Source organism: Panthera onca, chromosome E1, assembly GCF_046562875.1.
Source record: "Panthera onca isolate mPanOnc1 chromosome E1, mPanOnc1 haplotype 2, whole genome shotgun sequence".
Lineage (NCBI taxonomy): Eukaryota > Metazoa > Chordata > Mammalia > Carnivora > Felidae > Panthera > Panthera onca.
The window spans coordinates 263,128-283,579 of NC_138352.1; the positions used below are offsets into that span (position 1 = coordinate 263,128).

The 20,452-nt window shown below is 40.3% G+C and overlaps 1 protein-coding gene across 9 annotated transcripts in view; it reads left to right on the top strand.

The window, feature by feature from the left end:
• Positions 1–412: 412 nt before the first annotated feature.
• The window catches only part of TLK2 (tousled like kinase 2), a 114,269-nt gene continuing 94,229 nt past the window's right edge, over positions 413–20,452 (top strand). For 3 of the 9 annotated variants that reach the window (XM_078438320.2, XM_078438322.2, XM_078438325.2), the window contains exons 1-2: positions 698–848; positions 2,341–2,426. In XM_078438320.2, coding sequence (XP_078294446.1) covers positions 713–848; positions 2,341–2,426 — 222 coding nt within the window. In that variant the 5' untranslated portion in view covers positions 698–712. Of the gene's footprint in view, positions 530–697; positions 849–2,337; positions 2,427–20,452 lie in introns of those variants that run through there. The other 6 variants (XM_078438321.2, XM_078438323.2, XM_081791083.1 and 3 more) reach the window with 5 other exon arrangements.

Sequence of the window (20,452 nt, forward strand, 5' to 3'; positions counted from 1 at the left end):
AAATCTCGCGAGGAAACACGCGGTTTCACTAGTGTGTTTACACCGATCACTACTAATCCGGACCGAACCGATCCGGATTAAGGGGCCGGAGGCGGGTCCTGGGCACCAGCGGTTCCGACCCCCCCGCCCTCCGCGCCGCACCCGAGTGGCCCCCAACCGAGCGGGCCCCCACCTCCCGGCCCGGCCTGGGCCCTCCTGCGCCTCCCTTGGCCTTTGTCCGGCGCCAGGAGGCCGGTCCCGCGCCCCCCGCGGCCGCCCGGGCCCGGGCCCGCGTCGGGCGCCTGGCTCTGTACGCGAGCCCGGGGATCTGCGGCCTCCGCGGCCCCCCTCCCCCGCCCGCCCTCTCGTGGAGCCCGGCGCCGGCGGCGGCTGCCCGGGCGGGGGGTTGCGGCGCTCAGGAGAGGCCCCGGCTCCGCCCCGGGCCTGCCCAGGGGGAGAGCGGAGCGGTCGGCGGCCGGGTCGGGTCGGGGCCCCTCCCGGGAGGAGCGTGGAGCGGCGGCGGCGGCGGCGGCGGCGGCGGCGGCGGCAGGTGAGAGGCTGAGCCCCGGGCGGGGGAGGGCGCCGGGCCTGGGGCATTAACCGTCCGGGGGACCCCCCCCTCCGCTGAGGAGGCTGCGGCCCGGGCCCACCCGGGGGCCGGGCCGCAGCTCCTCCGCGCTGAGGCGGGAGGGGCTCCCCGAGGGCTGCGGGTCGCCGAGGGGCCGGGCTGAAGATGGGGGAGGCCCAGGCAGCCCCGGCCTGGGAGTGGGGCCGGCGGCCGGCAGGGCGAAGGGGACGCCCCGGCAGCTGGAGGCCCCGGCAGCCTCCTGGGCACCCCCGAGAGCCGGCCCGCCCTCCCTCCGTGACAGGTGGGCCTAGAGTTGGGGAAAGTTTGGAGCCGGCGGGAGGCAAGGGGCGCCGGGACCAGGCCCCATCGGTTCTGTTTCCCGGCTGTGGGCTGCAGGGAGGATCCCAGTCCAAGGCCCCGCAGGAATGAGACAGAGTGGAGATTTCCTTAACATGAGTTGACATTAAATGGAATAACCGCTGGGGCGTCATTTTCTGGGCCAGGCCTGGGGATGGAGGTTTAGGAAATGTTCTGAGAGACCCTAGGGTTTGAGGGAGGCTGCAACCTCTGCCATTCCGGCCTTGATTAGGGCAGGGCGAGATGCGAGGAAGGCCACTTAGGGGAAGCACACTCTGTCCCCTTTTTCCTTTCTTTCTTTTTCTTTTTTAAGATGCCTTTCTGCCTTTTCGAGAATTTCCTTATTCCCTCGCTAACCTGCGCTCGTTTGTGTGGGTGAAACTTTAATTTGTCACCCTTTCATTCCCCTTTGCCCCAGGCTCTCAATCCAGGAAGGGAAATGAAACTGGAAGACTGGTAGGGGTTGTTACAGTTAATGTGGAGTTGTTAGATTGCAGAGGAGCATGTTTAATTCATGTTCTCAGTGAACTTTTAAATCATGCCAATCATTCCAATCGCTGTTTAATAATATGTTCAAAGGGGTTCTGTGTAATGGTATATGTTCCTATTCCACTTGTAATATTAGGTTTCCAGTGGGCTCTGCAAGAGTTGATCTCTTGCGATGGATGGACGTATTTGCTGAAAGTAGCCTGTGCATTTATTGGTTGTGGAAGGAGTTTAAAAATGGTGTCCTCCTGCCCTTCCCTGCTTGGGAGGAGTGCTAAAAGCAGATGTCTAGAGAAACCTACTGCTCCGGGGAGTGGTCAGAAAAAAGATTTTGTAAAGGGATGGTTATGGAGCTCTGCTAATTTCCTGAGTGAATGCTGGTTGATGGTTTTACCATGGGTTCTCTATTAAATTTAAAATAATTAATTCCTTTTTTCATGAGCTACTGTGAGCTCTTCAGAGAAAGGAGCTATATAATAGCGTTATTTGAAGTTATTTGTAGCATCTGATTCATGCTGCATTATTTTTAAATTATTATTAATGATTCATATTTTTAGTTTAAGAACTAGTTCCTGTGGGTTTGGGAAACAAATATCCGAAAGTACTTCGTTAAATTCAAAGGTTGATGGAAGGAATTTTTGTCGTTGTTTTGCAAGCTAGTCCTTGTTCAACTTTTACTGAGATTATATGAGGGGTTTGAGGTTCTTTGCTGTTAAAATCAGAACTAGACAAGGATATAGTAGCCCTCCGAAGAGGACTTCTGAGCGTTTTAACTTTCAATGTATTACTGTTTGATGCAGCACATTGTAGTTTATCGCTTGTATGCCGTATTTACTTGAGGTTTACCTGTATGTGACCATTCAATGAAATAATTACGTTTTGTTGTAACTAAAAATCGGTGCCTCGTGTTTTAGCTTTTATGGTCTCACAACCTACTTTTTCTTTTCCAGTAGAAATGATGGAAGAATTGCATAGCCTGGACCCTCGACGGCAGGAATTACTAGAGGCCAGGTTTACAGGGGTTGGCGTTAGTAAGGTGAGTAAAATGACCATAATGAGCACTGTTCACGGTCAAATGGAAACACATTTAGAAAACAGGTATGATCATTTTGGGTGGGTCATACTGGTAGATTGCAGGGGAGATGGGCTCACCTGTTCTGATGAACTTTTAGCTCCTACCAGTCATTCCGCTACCTTCACGGTACATTTGAAGGGATTCTAAATGGAACTATATGCATCTCTTTCCCCTCTAATTTAGGAGAGGTTTCCCATGGGTCTTGTTGCAAGGATACTAATGGGATGTGTATCTGGCTTTTGTGCCATATTTTGTCAAAACAACTCAGTCATTAAATTAAAAAAAAAAAAAAAACTTAACGAAAAGGTATTGGCATAGATTCATTACGGTAGGTTTTTTGGATAGTTCTGTGATAAGAGTTTGAAAAATCTGCTTCTGCTGTTTGTCAGTTCTCCAGATCTGTAGCTCAGCAGATTCCTCCTGGTTGCACCCCCAGACTGCTTTCTCTCCTCCTATTTTTCCTTCTTGTTCACTGTTTTTGTTCAGGGAAGATAAAGTAAGATCAAGCCCCCAGGTGGTTACATTAAGCAACGTTATGGCTTCCTCTGCGTCCTTATGTAGTTCACTCTGCTCTCATAGGACGGTTTTAGTACAATATACTTATGATTTTAATACAATATGTAAAATATATTTACGATGTTGTATTTAAAAGCTTCACCATTCTAAGATCGTTGCATTCATTGGGCTTGAGACTTGTGAATTTTTGATCTTTGACTTCACGTGATACATACCTTTCCATGCTTCTCAAGAAATCTTATTTCTCATGGAGACCTGAATGTCAGTGACCTGCTTTGGTCAGTAGCTTCTTAAAGAAGAAGGTGTTTGTCAAGGTTTAGTTGGAAAAACTGGCTGCTTTGAGGGGTCTCATAATTTTGGTGAGCTGGAGTAGGTTGTTAGTTTTTGTTCATTCAACAGATAAATTGAGTGTCTACCGCATACTGGACACTGTGCAGGGTGTGAGGAATGACACCCCAACTTAGAGCCTCCAAGCCTCCGTCGTGGAGGAAGCGAGAGAGAGATGATACCTCGGTGACATCTGGGTTAGAACCGTGACCGGGTGCTGTGGGAACACAGGATTTGTTGCACATTTTGTAGTTCTTGGTTTCTTTGGCCACTTTGATTAAAGTGGCACTTAGGGCACTTTGGGAAGGCTATGCTGACTGTTGACACGTATTGAAGATACACGTATAAGTGTAAGTTTTCTGATCTAGGAGAAGTAGCTTCAACTGGAAGTGAGCAGTATGTTTGAGTATTAAATTGATCTCTGGATTAAATTGATTATGTGTCTTCTCATTTGGGAATTCAGCACAAGGTTCCTATCCAAATCTGTCTGTTCAAGTGGTCACCTATGGAATAAAAGTAAGTTTGTATTCAAATTGTATGGTAGTTTAAACTCATTGGGTTTTGTTGTTAGTATGCCTTTCTTTTCCTCGATTTTTAAGGTCGTGATAGCTATATCCAAGTACTCTTTTGGTGGGGTGGAGCATAAGTGATGGCGATAATTGACCTTGTGAATCTTGCTGCCCAGGCCTAAGTTAAAATCTGGTAATTAAGGTGTCAGAAGACTTAATCTGTTTAATAGGAAGTTCTTCCTGTTGTATATGTAAGGAAGTATATTTATATCCAAATGTTTTTTATGCCAGTAACTGTATGTTATGTTGATGTTTTTAGTCTACTATGACTATACTTACTGTAGTATATCATAATAAATATTATTCAAGGACTGGCAAGGGATTTTTTTTTCCCCATAGCAAAGAAACTTGGGGGGGGGGGGGTGGGAAGCAAGTAAATATTCTGTAATTTGGAGTTAGGAAGAAGAAAAGAAAATATCCATTTTGTATAACTTCTTTTGCCTGCAAGACATTGTATCCCTCAGACCACTGATTTGAAATGGGACTGAGGAGGAGGAGGCCATGTACTGGGAGAAAAGGTGCTTTGAGAAAAACTCCGCCTCCTAGCTTTGAATTCCTCATTATGGGTCATCATTTCCCATTGAGGATGTCACTGAGTTGATAGTTTTCAGTTTCAGCCCTTGCTCCAAATGGGAGAGGAGAGTGACTTTCCTGTGATAGTGCCATCTAGTGGGACTGGTGCAGCCACAGGGGCTGTCTCTTGAGTTTCTCCTAACTATTCGTAACATTTTCAGTACTTTTTGATGTCCATAGAAGGAAGAAAGTTAGTGCCATTGTGGATTCTTTCCTAGTGGACAAGGGTGTTTTAAGTGGCTGCAGTCTTTGAACTTCCTGGTTGTTAATAGATCTTTTGTTATGTCGCTTCAAGTTTTTTACACCTGCAAGTTAGATCTACATCACAAGACTTAGACTGAAATAAAATGGTCAAAAGCCACCACATTTATTATTTATGTTTAAGTTGCTCTTATGGGTAGGATTTTAATTCACAAATATAAAATTTTCTTGCATTTAAATGCATTCAGTTTCTCTTTCTTTCAGCGTGTTTAATTTTTAATGACTGGTAAACCAGAAGGATTTGTTTTGTGCCTTGGGATGCATTGTGTGGATTTTTAAGAGGTTGGGGTTTTCTGTCACTAGTGGGTTGATGATAGGGGAAAGTAGCCTGATGGACACCAAGAAAATAGGGTTGGTTTTTCTCCTCTATCTAGCTGCCAGTTTTTTTAGGAGGGCATGTAACCATCCTTTTAGCATTTTTGAGGTGATAAGGTTAAATTGGGTTGTGAACCTACTTCTTCATTTCTTGTTGACCTGATATGTGAGCTATCCTACTTCTTTTTTTAAGGTCTCCTCCCTTATACTGGATAAGCCACTTCTAGTTATGTGAAGCTGACTCTACCTTGTATTTAAATGTTTTCAGTGAGGACCTATTGTAGCTTATATTCCCTACCCTGCTTTCTCTCTCTCTTTTTTCTTTTAAGATTATATTCTTTTAAGTAATCTCTGTATTCAAACTCACAACCCCAAGATCAGGAGTCATATGCTCCACCATTTTAGAGCCAGCAGGGCACCCCATTTGACAATTTAAGTACAGGTAGTCTCTGTGATTCCAGAGGCCATGTGAAGTAGGTAGAATTGCACCCCTGCACGCACTGTATTTATAGCTAGTTTAGTTTTTTTTTTTTTTTAAGTTTATTTTTTTATTTAAGTAATCTCTATACCCAACGTGGGGCTCAAACTCACAACCTCGAGATCAAGAATCTCATGCTCTTCTGACTGAGCCAGCCAGGTGCCCTTGTAGCCAGTTTAGTTTTAATGCTAATATAGTAGTAAATACTTACACGGTACTTACTAAGTGCCAAATACAATAAAAGTGATGTGAATTTAAATCTTTTGTAACAGGGATACTAGTCTTAATAAACCTCTGTTCTCTTTTTGTGAGACCTGCTAATGCCCACTGCATTGCTCCCGCTGGTTGAATTCTGGACTTACCAAGGATCACATTGTTACAATTTGCACTTGTATTATAATTACATAATTTAATAAAAAATTTTGGAGACCAGTGAAATATAATTGCAAAATGTAAGAATTGTTGATTCTATGAAAACTAAGTTGACTGCCATGGAAAAACTGTAAGGTGAGCCAATAAGGAGATACTTCTAAAGGTTTATAAGTTTTTGTTTTTTTGTAATCTGGAAGAATTCTTCATTTAGATCCTTGGCAAATATCTCTTAAGTCTTGCTTCACTTTTGAAGAAGTTGAAACTAGAAATTGTGGCTGATGCATTATGGGTGTGGTTTGTGTGAGACCAGGACTATAGTCTGTGGATCTGTAACTCAAAAGGGCTGCATCAAAAGACTTGCAACAGAATATACATTTACATGTTGCAAGTTCAAAGAAAATGTCTAAGGTGTAGTTTTTTTTTTTTTTATATTCCCCACTGCAACCTACTTTTTTGATTAATGTTATTAGTTTCAGTTGTATTGAATAAAAAGGATTAATATGGTCTGTGATGGATGGTATCGAAAAGAAGAGAGGGGCGCCTGGGTGGCGCAGTCGGTTAAGCGTCCGACTTCAGCCAGGTCACGATCTCGCGGTCCGTGAGTTCGAGCCCCGCGTCAGGCTCTGGGCTGATGGCTCAGAGCCTGGAGCCTGATTCCGATTCTGTGTCTCCCTCTCTCTCTGCCCCTCCCCCGTTCATGCTCTGTCTCTCTCTGTCCCAAAAATAAATAAAAACCGTTGAAAAAAAAATTTAAAAAAAAAAAAAAAAAAAAAAAAGAAAAGAAGAGCAAAATGAGAATCCATGAAAGTGGGACGGTCTGTACTGACACAAGAACCTTCACTTTATAGAGCCTGCTGTAAGACCATATATTTTTAAGTAGTATCACATAGTAGATTTTTTCATGTCTTGAAGAAAAGTGATCATTTTCTACCTCTTGTAAGTTTGTGAGTGATACGTGATCAGCGTATTTAAAATATTTTTATTTTTTTCTGATACACGATCAGTTTAAATGATCAGATTTAACTTCTGAAAAGATATTTAAGCAACTGATAACTTTTTCTCCTGTTATTTAGTTAATTGCATCAATTAGAAGGTGTCAGTTTTGGATAGCTAGTGTTAGCTATTTTACATACCAATCCAGTAATTTAAAAAAATATATGTTTAGGTGTTTTGCATTTAATACATAGTTAGACAGTGCTTAATAAGCATAAATTCTGAGAGAAAGTCTGTACTTAAACCATTGAATTTTAAGGCACTGTTAAATTTATTGTTATGTTTGCCTTTATGTTGACTTCTCCCTTTCGTTCACTTCGTATTTGTTTAATTCTCACATTTCACATCTAGCCAATATCAGCTCCTGTCTCTTCTTTCTCTGAAATTTCTCAAGCATTTGTCTGCTCTCCCTGCTACTTTCTCAATCCTTCCTCGTTCATAACTGTAATAACCAGCCTCTCCTACCCCATTTATCTTTCTGTAAACTGTCTCCAGTTATATTTCTAAAAGTACCAGTGTTGTTTTATTCCCTTGCTTTAAAGGTTCCCGTAGACTGTTGGACTGAATTAAAACTCCTACCCTAATTTTTCAACTTCACAGCCAGTGGTCTGTTCTCCTAGTGCTGTGCTCTGCTTGCTCAAACCGTGACTGATCTGTTAGCAAACAGGCTCATGCTCTCTCCTTTACCTTTCCTTTTTTATTTGCCTGCTGAACTTTCAGCTTACTGTTCAGAGCGCAATGTGTCTTTATAGCTTTTCCAGATACTTGCACCATTCTCGTTGAATTATTTTATTAGCACCCGATAACCTACTTTTATTATGACATGCATTGTTTGTTTCCCCTATTAGTCTCCTTGAGAACACGTATGACTGTTGAAATGCTCAGCACATCATGCACATTGAATAAGTCTTTGTTGAGTTAGAAAAGAGTATTGAGAAGATGAAAGTAAAGTTAGTTGTCACCCATAGGCATGGTCTGCTCTAGCTTATTGTTTTACTCCAGTCTCAAAATTCTTGTCTTTTATTTAGGAGATTTAATTCATCCACATATAATGCTATGACATATATTCAGGCTTAAATCTTCCTTGTGTTTCTTTTTAAATCTTTCTTACGCCTCTTTTACCTTCTCTTAAAATGATTTTTTTCATTTATTGATTTTTCTATTATGAAAGATAAAGAAATAAGCATTTAATACTTTTTCTCTCTCCATCTCCAAATTTTTGTCAGTTATTGTTAAATGTTTATTTTTTTGAGAGAGAGAGTGAGCATGAGTGCATGAGCCGGGGAGGGGCAGAGAGAAGGGAACAGAGCATCTGAAGTAGGCCCCATGCTGACAGCAGAGAGCCCAGTGTAGGGCTCGAACTCATGAACTATGAGATCATGACCTGAGCCCAAACCAAGAGTTGGATGCTTAACCGACTGAGCCACACAGGTGCCTCATCGTTTTTTTAAAAAATTATTTATTAAAGGAAGAGCGAGCTCTCGTGAGCATATGCGCACGAGTGGGCGAGGGGCAGAGAGAGAATCCCAAGCAGGCTCCACACTGTCAGCGCAGAGCCCAGTGAAAGGCTTGAACTCACACACTGTGAGTCTAACACTCAACTGACTGAGCCACCCAGGCACCTTGATTTTGACCCATCATTATCACCCATAGTCTGTAGTTTACATTAGGGTTCACTTTTGGTGTTATACATTCTATGGGTTTGCTCAAATGTACAATATTTCTCTATTATAGCGTAATACATAGTAGTTCTATTGCCCTAAAAACCCTCTGTGCTCTGGCTCTTTATCCCTCCCTCCCCAGCCTTTAGCAACTACTGATCTTTTTACTGTCTCCATAGTTTCATTGTTTCTGGAATGTCATATAGTTGGATCACACAGGATATAGCCTTTTCACACTGGCTTCTTTCACTTTGTAATATTCCTCTTAAGTTTTCTCCGTGGCTTTTCATGGCTTGTTAGATCATTTCTTTTCAGCACTGAATAATATTTCATTGTCTAGATGTACCGCAATTTATTATCCATTCACCTACTGAAGGACATCTGGTTTGCTTTCAAGTTTTAGCAATTATGAATAAAGCTGCTATAAACATCAATGTGCAGATTTTTGTGAATGGTTGAAGTACTTTTATTTATTCTCTTGGGATTCATTGGGCTTCTTGAATCAATGGATTGCTGATTTTGATCAGTTCTAGAATATTCTCAGCTGTTGTCTCCTCATATGTCTCCTCTGTCATTGTCGTCTTGCACTCTATTTAAACGTGTTAGAACTTCTTACTGTATTTTCACTGCCTCCTACCTTGTTTTCTGTATTGCTGGTCTTTATCATTTCCCAGGGCTGAATACTGTGTTGTTTCTTCTGACCTACGTTCCGCTTCTTTATTTTCTTTTTAAATTTGTCTAATCTGCGTAAACCTATCCATTGACTTTCCATGAGGGCTGGTTTGTTTCTGGGTCACTCTTGCCCTGAAAAGGTAGCCCTGTGCTCCTTGTTTAAAGTATGGGGTGGATTTCTCAGACTTTCCTCATTGGGGAGGTCCCAGGCTTTGACTTTATTCTCTCCCGACACCCCAGGCCTCCTGAAAGTATAGCTCATTTTCGAAGTTTTTCTTTGGAATTAAATCTGCAAATGCCCTCAAATAGAAGTAAATTTTGAGTGCTGAACTTACCTTTCTTTTTCTTTTTTTTTTAAGTTTATTTTGAGAGAGAGAAAGAGTATGTGTGCAGGTGGGAGGAGGGGCAGAGAAGGAGGGAGAGAGAGACTCTCTGGCAGCATGAGCCTGATGCGAGCCTGATGTGGCTCCAATTCACCAATTGTGAGATCCTGACCTGAGCCAAAGTCAGGCGTCAGAAGTTTAACCAACTGAGCCACCCATCTGAGCTTACCTTTCTGAGTTTTTGTTTTCTCATGGATTTTGGTGCAGTAAGTCCTCATTTCATTTTTTAATTTAAAAAGTTTTTTTTAAGTTTTATTATTATTTTGAGAGAGAGTGCACATGGGAGGGGCAGAGAGAGAGAGAGAGGGAATGAGAGAGAGAATCTTAAGCAGACTCTGCACTGTCACGGTTGCAGAGCTCGATGTGGGGCAGGATCATGACCTGAGCTGAAATCAAGAGTCAGTTGCTTAACCCACTGAGCCTCCCAGGTGCCCTCTTTTGTTAGTTTTAGAATGAGAGTGAGAGCGCACACATGTGTACACATGAACAGAGAAGGGGCAGAGAGAGGGAGAGAGAGAGAGAGAGAGAGAGAAAGAAAGAATATCCCAAGCATGGAGCCCAACATGGGGCTCAGTGCCACAACTTTGGGATCATGACATGAGCTGAAATCAAGAGTTGGTTGCTCAACTGACTGAGCTACCCAGGCACCCCAGACTTTTTACAGTCAGTGATATTATAAACCTGTTTAACACTTAAAAAGTGTGCATGAACTCTTGTGCCACAGCAGGTAAAGAATCCATTTAGGTTTCTCCCTTGTGATTTTTCACTTCTCATCTGCTCCCTTCCTTCCTGTATGGGGTGTTGTCATCACTCCTGGCCATTAGTGTCACTTGTGTTATTTCTTATTCTCTGTTTACTTTTAGGTGAATAAAGATTGAATTGAAATATTCCTTAAAACTATTTAAAAAGGCAAGGAGAAGGGAAATAAATAAGGTATATTATCAGTGATTTCATATTTCAACCCTAAGTCTAGGGATGATTTGGCTTGGTCGGTCTTGTTCTTCTTGGCCTTGTCTGGGTCTCAAATTGCTAGGTCTCTCTTGGTGGTAGGTTTCACTTGGCCCTAATTACTACTAGATGTGATGGGACTGGATTAGTTTACATTATGCTTCCTAGTATGTTAGCCATGTTAAATGCTTCTTGGGCTATTCTCTTTGAGCTTTTACAGTGCAGTTGCCCCGTTACCCTAATCCAGAAGGAAACTACTTTTTTTCTAGTTCTAGATATTCCTTCCTTGGACTTTAGACATATTAAAAAAAAATCATTTCTGGAGTATTTGGTGACTTTGCCCTACAGAGGGGTTCACCTTTCCGTTTCTCTATTCTCTTTGGTTCATTTGAGAGTAGTCTTTTGGCTTAGTGTGGGGCCACAGAGCTTCTCTTGTAGGGTCATTTGTCTTAGCACCTGCCTGCCCCTTGGTCAACTTTTTTGCCCTTACAGCGACTTTAATGGGAAATCTGGTTTTATAATTTGGACTGTTCTTTTTATTTATGTATTTTTATTTTAGAGAGAGAGAGAGAGAGAGAGAGAACATGAGCAGGGAAGAGGGGCAGAGGGAGAGAGAATCTTAAGTAGGCTCCATGCTCAGTGTGGAGCCCTACCCCACGACCCTGGGATCATGACCTGAGCTGAAATCAAGAGTTGGACACTCAACTGATTGAGCCACCCAGACACCCCTGTTCTTCTTTTTTTTTTTTTTCTTTTTTTAAGTTTTTAGTTCCAGTATAGTTAACATACAGTGTTATATTAGTTTCAGGTGTATAATGTAGTGATTCAGAAATTCTGTACATCATTCACTGCTCATCAGGATAATAACTTTTTTGTTTTAAGAAATACTTAAAGGGGCGCCTGGGTGGCTCAGTCGGTTAAGCGTCTGACTTCAGCTCAGGTCAAGATCTCGTGGTCCGTGAGTTCGAGCCCCGCGTCGGGCTCTGGGCTGATGGCTCAGAGCCTGGAGCCTGCTTCCGATTCTGTGTCTCCCTCTCTCTCTGCCCCTCCCCCGTTCATGCTCTGTCTCTTTCTGTCTCAAAAATAAATAAACGTTAAAAAAATTAAAAAGAAATACTTAAAAACATTTCTTTTAATGTTTATTTATTTTTGAGAGAGAGAGAGAGAGAGAACATGAGAGAGAGGGAGACACAGAATCTGAAGCAGGCTCCAGGCTCTAGAGCTGTCAGCATAGAGCCTGATGTGGGGCTCGAACTCACCAACTTGTGAGATCATGACCTGAGCCAAAGTCAGACACCCAACCAACTGAGCCACCCAGGCGCCCCTCCAATCATTTTTCAAAAAAATTTTTAAGTGTTTATTTTTGACAGAGAGAGAGAGAGACAGACAGACAGACAGAGTGTGAGTGGAGGAGGGGCAGAGAAAGAAAGAGACACGGGATCCAAAGCAGGCTGCAGGCTTCAGGCTCTGAGCCGTCAGCACAGAGCCCGGATGCGGGGCTCAAACTCACGAACCGTGAGATCATGACCTGAGCTGAAGTCAGACACTTAAACCGACTCAGCCACCCAGGTGCCCCCTAATAATTTTTTTTAATGTTTATTTCTTTTTGAGAGAGTGTACATGTGGGCACCAGTGAGTGGGGGAGGGGCAGAGACAGAGGGAAGCAGAATTCAAAGCAGGCTGTGCACCATCAGTGCAGAGTCTGATGTGGGACTTGAACCCATGAACTGTGAGATCCTGACATGAGCTGGAGTTAGATGCTTAACTGACTGAGACACCCAGGCAGCCTCCCCCATTCTAATCATTCTTGAGTGTCCAGTGACATTAAGGACATTCACTTTGTTGTGCAGCCATCACCACCATCTCTCTCAAGAAACTTCATCTTGCAAAAACGAAGTCTATACTCATTAAACAGTAACTCCCCATTTACTCCTCATCCCAGACCGTAGCAATTACTATTCTGCTTTCTGTTCCTATGAATTTAACTGCTTTAGAAATGTCACATAAATGGGGTCATACAGTGTTTGTCTCCTTGTGAATGGCTTACTTATCTCACCTAGCGTAGTATGCTCAAGGTTCATCCATGTTGTAGTGTGTGTCAGACTCTCCTTCCTTTTTAAAGCTGAATAATACTCCATTATGTGTACCACATTTTATTTATCCATTTATCTGTCACTGGACATTTGGGTTGCTTCTTCCTTTTGGCTACTGTGAATACTGCTGTGAACATAGGTGTACAAATGTCTATTTGAGTCCTTTCATTTCTTTTGGGTATCTAGGCAGAAGTCAAATGGCTGGATCATATTAAATTTCATTATTTGGTTGGAGTTTGACCTCCCTTCAGCTCTTATAATGGACAAAGGGCGGCCAAAAATGGTGATTCTTTTTCTTTTAGTTTACATCTACAAAAACCTAAGCTTAGGAATTGCATTAACATCTATAGAAGAACTAGTAATAATACTCATTGCAGTTTTTCAGATAGTACAGTTGGCCTAGGAAGTTGAAGAAATAAGCCATCGTGTAATTTGATGAGTTACATAGGATAGCCTTTTATTTTAGCCAGCTTTAGAACAATAATAGCAATCTATCCAAATTTGGTGTCGTAGAATTTTATTTTAACCAGTATTGTCTTAAATATTAGGTCCTGTGAAGACTGTTAATGTTGCCCACATAAAGAAAATAAGATATTAATATCTGTTGTAATGGATGTGACCTGTAATGACTGATAACTTTGCTTCTATATGGAGTAAATATGTGACTTTTATCACATAAACTGCTGCCAGAGTTGGTATTAATATGGTTCCTGTTTTGCCTGACTCCAGAGGAATACTAAGGATTAATTGTGGAATTAAAATGTAATCTGAAGGGCTGGCTGATCTCAGGAGATGGTGCCTCCAGCTCAGGATATCTTCTGTTAATTAACTCTAACAGACAGATTTAATGTTGAAATTTAGGAGAAGCTACTAGCATCAAAGCAAAACCAACTTACCCAGTCTGTGTTAGGTTAACGATTGACTAGCTAGAACCGAGACACAAAACATTCCATCAATTTCTTATGAACCGTTTGACCCTCTTGTATGATAATCTGGATAAGATGAAGGAAAAGAGACATAATAGCTAAATTGAAGTTTTAATGCTCAAAATTTTCAGCAGTTAGAGTTCAACCAACTTCTATTGAGTCTGTACTAAGTCTAGGTGTTGTGGAGGATTATTAAAAAAAAAAAAAAAAGCAAGATGCACTATATGTTCTTGAGGCACTTAGGCCAACATGGACCCAGATGTCTATAGCACACAGCTGAGGGTGAATATAGAGATGTGAAGGTACTGTGAGCCTCAAAGAAGGGAGTGTAGTTTGCTCAGGAGTCAGATTGTGTGTGGAAAAGATGAGACCTTTTCTGTGCTGCTCAGAAAGATCACCGTAAGATACACCACAGGTTAACAACCTAAGAAAAGTTCTGATAAAATGTTATTACAGAATAAGTCACAGAATGATAGCACAGCTTGGTTTTGAAGCTTAACAAAACTGCTTGGGGTCTAGGGTAGAGGTTCTTTTTTAAAGATTTAATTTCAGTTAGGTATGATATATTTAGTTAGTACAGAACTCAGAAGATTTCAAAGATATACAGTGAAACATCTCTTTGACACCTTTCCTATGTCCATCTGGTTTCCCTCCCTGGAGACAACCATTAACAGTTTCTTTTATTTATATATGTGATAGGATAGGTGTGATACAAATCATATATATTTGTTGTGTATGTAATATATTTTATATATACATATGTGTGTGTATATATGTATATGTATATATATATATATACATATGTGTATATGTATGTGTGTATACATACATATGTGTGTATATATGTATGGGTATATATACACATATATACATATATACATATGTATATATACACATATATACACATATATACATATGTATATATATACATATATACACACACACATATATGTGTATATATATATACATATATATGTATATGTGTATATATATATGTATATATATATATGTGCAAATACATTGCTATATTAGCCCCTTCCATTTTTTTTAAAGTTTATTTATTTATTTTGAGAGAGAGCAAGTATGAGCAGAGAAGGGGGGAGAGAGAAAGAGAATCCCAAGCAGTCTCTGTACTGCCAGCTCAGAGCCTGTTGTGGAGCTCAAACCCACAAACTGAGATCATGACCTGAACCAAAATCAAGAGTTGGATGCTTAACCAACTAAGCCACCCAGGTGCTACAACCCCCTCCAATTTTTAAAAATACAGTGACAAGTATATTATATATACTATTGTATATTTTGCTTTTTGTGCTTAAAATCTTAGAAGTTGTTTTATAATAGGATGCATAGAGCTTCCTAGACCTTTTTCCAGAGGCTGCTTAAATTCCATTGTACAGCTGAACCATGTTTCCTGTTGATGGACATTTAAAATGGACAAGATTTGTTTTTGAAGTTTATTTATTTAGAGAGAGCACGCAAGTTGGGAAGGGGCAGAGAGAGGGGCAGAGAGAATTCCAAGCAGGCTCCTGATGCAGAGCTCGAACTCAGGAACTGCAAGATCATGATCTGAGCTGAAATCAAGAGTTGGATGCTTACCAACTGACTGAACCACCCAGGTACCCCAAGCTTTTGTTGATATAAGCAGTGCTGTAGTGAATAGCCTTGTACATAATGGCATTTCACATGTGTTTATATATGTTTACAGGATAAATCCCTAGAAGTGGAATTGCTGGGTCAAAGGAAAGGAGCCTTTGTAATTTCAGTAGTTATAGCCACATTCCTGTCTGTGGAGAGGAGGAATATAGTTTGATACCTGTCTTTAAGTCAGTCAGTGTTCTGTATCTCTGAATAAAACCATTGGTTTCTTCATAGTCAGTTATGGCAGAGGAGTTCATGGACAGGTGTTAGGGTTCTTGAACCTCGTCAAATGGTAGGTAAAATTTGTATACATTTATGGATGTATCTTAGGTAAAATTTGTACATATTTATGGATGTATCTCTTCTGGGAGGTAAGGGTTCTGCAGCTTTCATATATTCTTAAACAGTCTTGTGACCCAAAATAGGGTTAAAAAACACTGTATAGCAGTTGGTTACCTCAAATTAGAACACATATTTGTCTTTTACAAGAAGTATTTGAGTGGGGCGCCTGGGTGGCGCAGTCGGTTGAGCGTCCGACTTCAGCCAGGTCACGATCTCGCGGTCCGTGAGTTCGAGCCCCGCGTCAGGCTCTGGGCTGATGGCTCAGAGCCTGGAGCCTGTTTCCGATTCTGTGTCTCCCTCTCTCTCTGCCCCTCCCCCGTTCATGCTCTGTCTCTCTCTGTCCCAAAAATAAATAAATGTTAAAAAAAAAAAAAAAAAAAAAAAAAAAAGAAGTATTTGAGCATGTAAGTAGTTATTAGAGGGATGTTGTATGGAGAGTTACTGTGCCGGAGACTTGACTAATTCCCAGTCTTTTGTTGTTCTTCCCTCACTCCCTTGAGAGGCCATGTTTTATTTTATTTAATTTATTTATTTGTTTGTTTTATTATTTTTTCATGTTTATTTTTGAGACAGAGAAAGGGAGAGCCTGAGCAGGGGAGGGGTAGAGAGAGAGAGGGAGACACAGAATCTGAAACAGGCTCCAGGCTCTGAGCTGTCAGCATAGAGCCCGACGCAGGGCTCGAACTCACAAACTGCGAGATCCTGACCTGAGCCGAAGTTGGATGCTTAACTGTCTGAGTCACCCCGGTACCCCCACCTCAATCTTAAGGAAGGGAAAGGGAAAAAAACCCCAAGATGTGACAAATAGGAGAAAAATTAGTAATATGGCAGATTTAAATACAAATGTATTGATATTAAATAGTTAAAGGTCTAGCACTCCAGTTAAAAGGGAATGTCAGGTTAGGTCACTGTTATATGCCCCACCAAATGCTGTCTATAAAGAAACCCACTTTATTTTTAATCTGTATCTTTATAATTAAAAGGATGGAAAAAAATACTGTATAAACACTAAGAAGGCTGGAGTGGCTATGTTTGTATTAGACAAAGGAGTCTCCAGAACAAAGAAAATATTGTAAGGGATAATGAAGCACATATCATAATGAAAAAAGGATCAATTCATTGGGAAGACCCAGCAGTCCAAAATGTCTGTGCATCCAGTAATAGAGCAAAGCAAAAACTGACAACTGAAAGCAGCAATTGACAAATCCATAATTGTAGTTGAAAATTGCAACATCCTCTCAATAATTGATAGAATAAGCAGGCAAAAAAAAAAAAAAAAATCAAGGATATAAAAGATTTGGACATGTCTATCAATGGACTGTACCTAATTGACAGTTCTGGAACACCATGCCCACATTCTTTTCAAGTGCACAAGGAACATTTATGAAAATAGATTATGCTGGGCTATGAAACATGTTTCAACAAATTTAAAAGGATTTAAATTATAAGGAGTATTCTCACTACAATGGAATTAAAGAAATCAAAAAGAAAAAGATATCTGGAAAATTGCCAAATATTTAAAAGTTAAATAACATACTTCTAAATAAAAATAACATACTTCTAAATAAACTTTAAATTTGAATTCACAAGGGAAATTAGAATCTATTTTGAACTAAATGAAAATGAAAACACAGTATATCTAAATTTGTGGAATGCAGCTAAAGCAGTGCTTTTAGGAGGAAACTTAAAGGTTCAAAAGAAAGGTCTAAATAACCCATGCTTCTTCTGCCTTCAGAAGCTAGAAAAAGAGCAAACTAAGTGGAAGGAAAGAAATAAAGAGCTGAAATAAATGAAAGAGGCAAATTTGAATAACCCTATATTTATTTTTAAAAAATGGATTTGTAATTAAAAACCTTTCCACAAAGAAAAGTCCAGACTCACATGGCTTTATTGGTAAATTGTATCCATCAAACATTTAAGGAAGAAATGGTAACAAAAATTTCACAAATGTCAGAAAACTCTAATGAGGACAGCATTATCTAGATATCAAACCAGGCAAAGACATGAGGTAAAAAGAAAACTGTAGCTCAACATCCCTCATGAAAGTATAGTCAAAAATCATTAAAAAGTATTAGCAAATTGAACCTCTCTCTCTCTCTCTATATATATATATACATACACACACATACGTAAAGGGTAATACATCATGACTTATTGGGTTTAATCCCAATTACAAGGTTGATTTAACATTAAAAGTCAGTGTAATTCACCATATTGATAAAAAAAAAAAAAAAAAAAAAGCAGAAAAGCCAAATGACTTTGTAACAGATGCATGAAAAACATTTAAACAAAGTTGACTAATCTGTGATAAAAGCTCTCAGCTAATGAGGACTGCTAGAAAGGAGCCTCCTCAATCTGATCCAAGGCGTTTGTGAAGAACTGGCAGTGGCCCTCATACTTCATGGTAAAAGATTGAATGCTTTCCATCCATTGTCCAGAACAAGTTAAGGATATTCATTCTCACTTCTGTTTAACCTGTTCTGAAGATCCTAGCTGTGTATTAAGGCAAATAAAAGGAATAAGCCTACAGATTGGAAAGGAAAAGTAAAACTATGTTTATTTTTTAGATGTCTTATAAATGACATGATTGCATATGTAGAAAGTTCTAAGTAATCTATAAAAATGCTATTAGAGTTTCAGTTTAGGATACAAGATCAATTTATGAAAATCAGTTGTATTTCTGCATACTAGGAATGCACAGTTGGCAATTGAAATTTGAAAAGCAATACCATTTACAATAGCATCAAGTAATATAAATATAAAAACATTCCCCAAGAACAGAAGAGAATATTTGTTGCAGTTCCTTGTAATAGAAGTTACCTTGTGTTCTCATTTCATTGTGAGGGCATCGAGATACAAAGGGTTATAGAACGCTTACTTGTTCATGAGCCCGCCTTTATTAAACACCTATTAAGTAACAGATACTGTGCTGGGGATAGTAGTATATGGTAGTGAATAAAGAAGATAATTCCTGCCCTCATGGAGTTTATAATCTAGTGGAGATTGAAGGAAGAACTGGATTTAGGTCACTGAATTTACAGCTTTGGCTTAGCATTGTTAAATTTTACTTATCTTTCTATTTTTAAAGTAAACTCTACACCTAACACATGGGGCTTGAACTCACAACCCTGAGACCCATGCTCTGCCAGCTGAGCCAACTGAGCCAGGCGGGGGGAGAAGGGGCTGCAGCTTTAATTTAGGTGAATGGTTCAAAGTCTTTACCTTTTGGTTGTATCTGAAATATTGCAACTAGTTGAATAATCTGGTCTCTGTGTGGGCAAACTGTTTTGTTGTAATACACGCTTGACAGTTTATAGGGTGAGTAAAACTGGTTGGCTTGGCTTCTTGAACTGTTGGTGGGAATGCAAACTGGTGCAGCCATTGTGGAAAACAGTATGGAGGTTCCTTAAGAAATTAAAAATAGAACTACCCTATGATCCAGGAATCGGACTACTGGATATTTACCCCAAAAATATAAAAACACGAATTCAAAGGGATACATGCACTCCTATGTTTATTGCAACATTCTTTAGTATAATAGTATATAGTATAATGCTAAGTGAAATAAGTCCATCAGAGAAAGACAACATATGACCTCACTTGTGTAGAATTTAAGAAAATAAGACAAACAAGCAAAGGAAAAAAAGAGAGAGAGATAAACCAAGAAACAGACTCTTAACTCGGAAGAACAAACTGATGGTTACCAGAGGGGAGGTGGGTGCAGATGGGGGAAATAGAGGATGAGGATTAAAGAGTACACTTACCATGATTTTAAAAAAGGAAAATGTTTTTTAGAAAGAAAAGGATGTGCATCTTTGTCCTTCTAGCGATGAGTCCTTTCTGTGCTGTTGAGATACACATTAAGTTGTGCAAAACTGATAGCAATGTGGGAAAAAACAAGACAAAACTCGTTTGGTTGGTTGGTTAAAATTTCATGTTAAAGATGGTCTGTGAATAGCCTCCCTATTCCCAAGGGGAAAGAAATGCCTAGTCTTCATTGAGCACCACCTCATAGAAGAGGCGTTTTCTTCCTTCCCCAGTATATAGTATTATTTTAGTTAATCCTTTTACTATCCCTAAGGTGGGTGTTTTTCCCTCTTTTTATCATGGATGAAAAGAGCTCATATATCACAGAGCTCATATATCATATCAGTGATTTGCCCAGTTTCATACACTGGTTCACTGATTCCCACACCTGTCTGATTTTAAACTGTTGGTACCAGCCGTTCTCAGTAATTTTTCTATTGGTCACACTCCTGAGCCATCTCATTCTTTCCCATTCAGGAAATGCACTTAACGGTTCTAAGTTTGAATCTATTTTTTATTTTATATTTTTTTTAAATGTTTGTTTTATTTTTGAGGGAGAGAGCATGCAAGTGGGGGAGGGGCAGAGAGCAGGAGACCCAGGATCCTAAGCAGGCTCCGTGCTGACAGCTGAGAGCCCCATGCAAGGCTCAGACTCACAAACTGTGAGATCATGACCTGAGCCAAAGTCAGATGCTTAACTGAGTGAACCACCCAGGTGCCCCAAGTCATTGATTATATAAACTTAAAATTACTGTGTTACATTCTAGCTTTTGAAGGGGCAGAGAGTGCATTAGTGATGTCTGACTTTTTGGTTTCGGTCTGCCTGGCTCTTTACAGATGAGTAAATTGAGGCTCAGAGCAGTTGACTTGCCAAAGGTTGTACCACAATCATTAAATGGCAGAACTGGAATTTAGACTACTGACTCCTATGATTGTACCAATATATTGGGCTCTGCAATAGAAATTTTGTGATAGTTTCCTGTAAGAGATGGCATAGGTTTGTTTCTTACAGATTAATTAATGATCTCCTCAAAACAGTAAAAGCCAGGAACTTAAACTTACTGATCATCAAACTTTTTTCACGGTTTTGTACTTCTTGCATATTTTGAATCT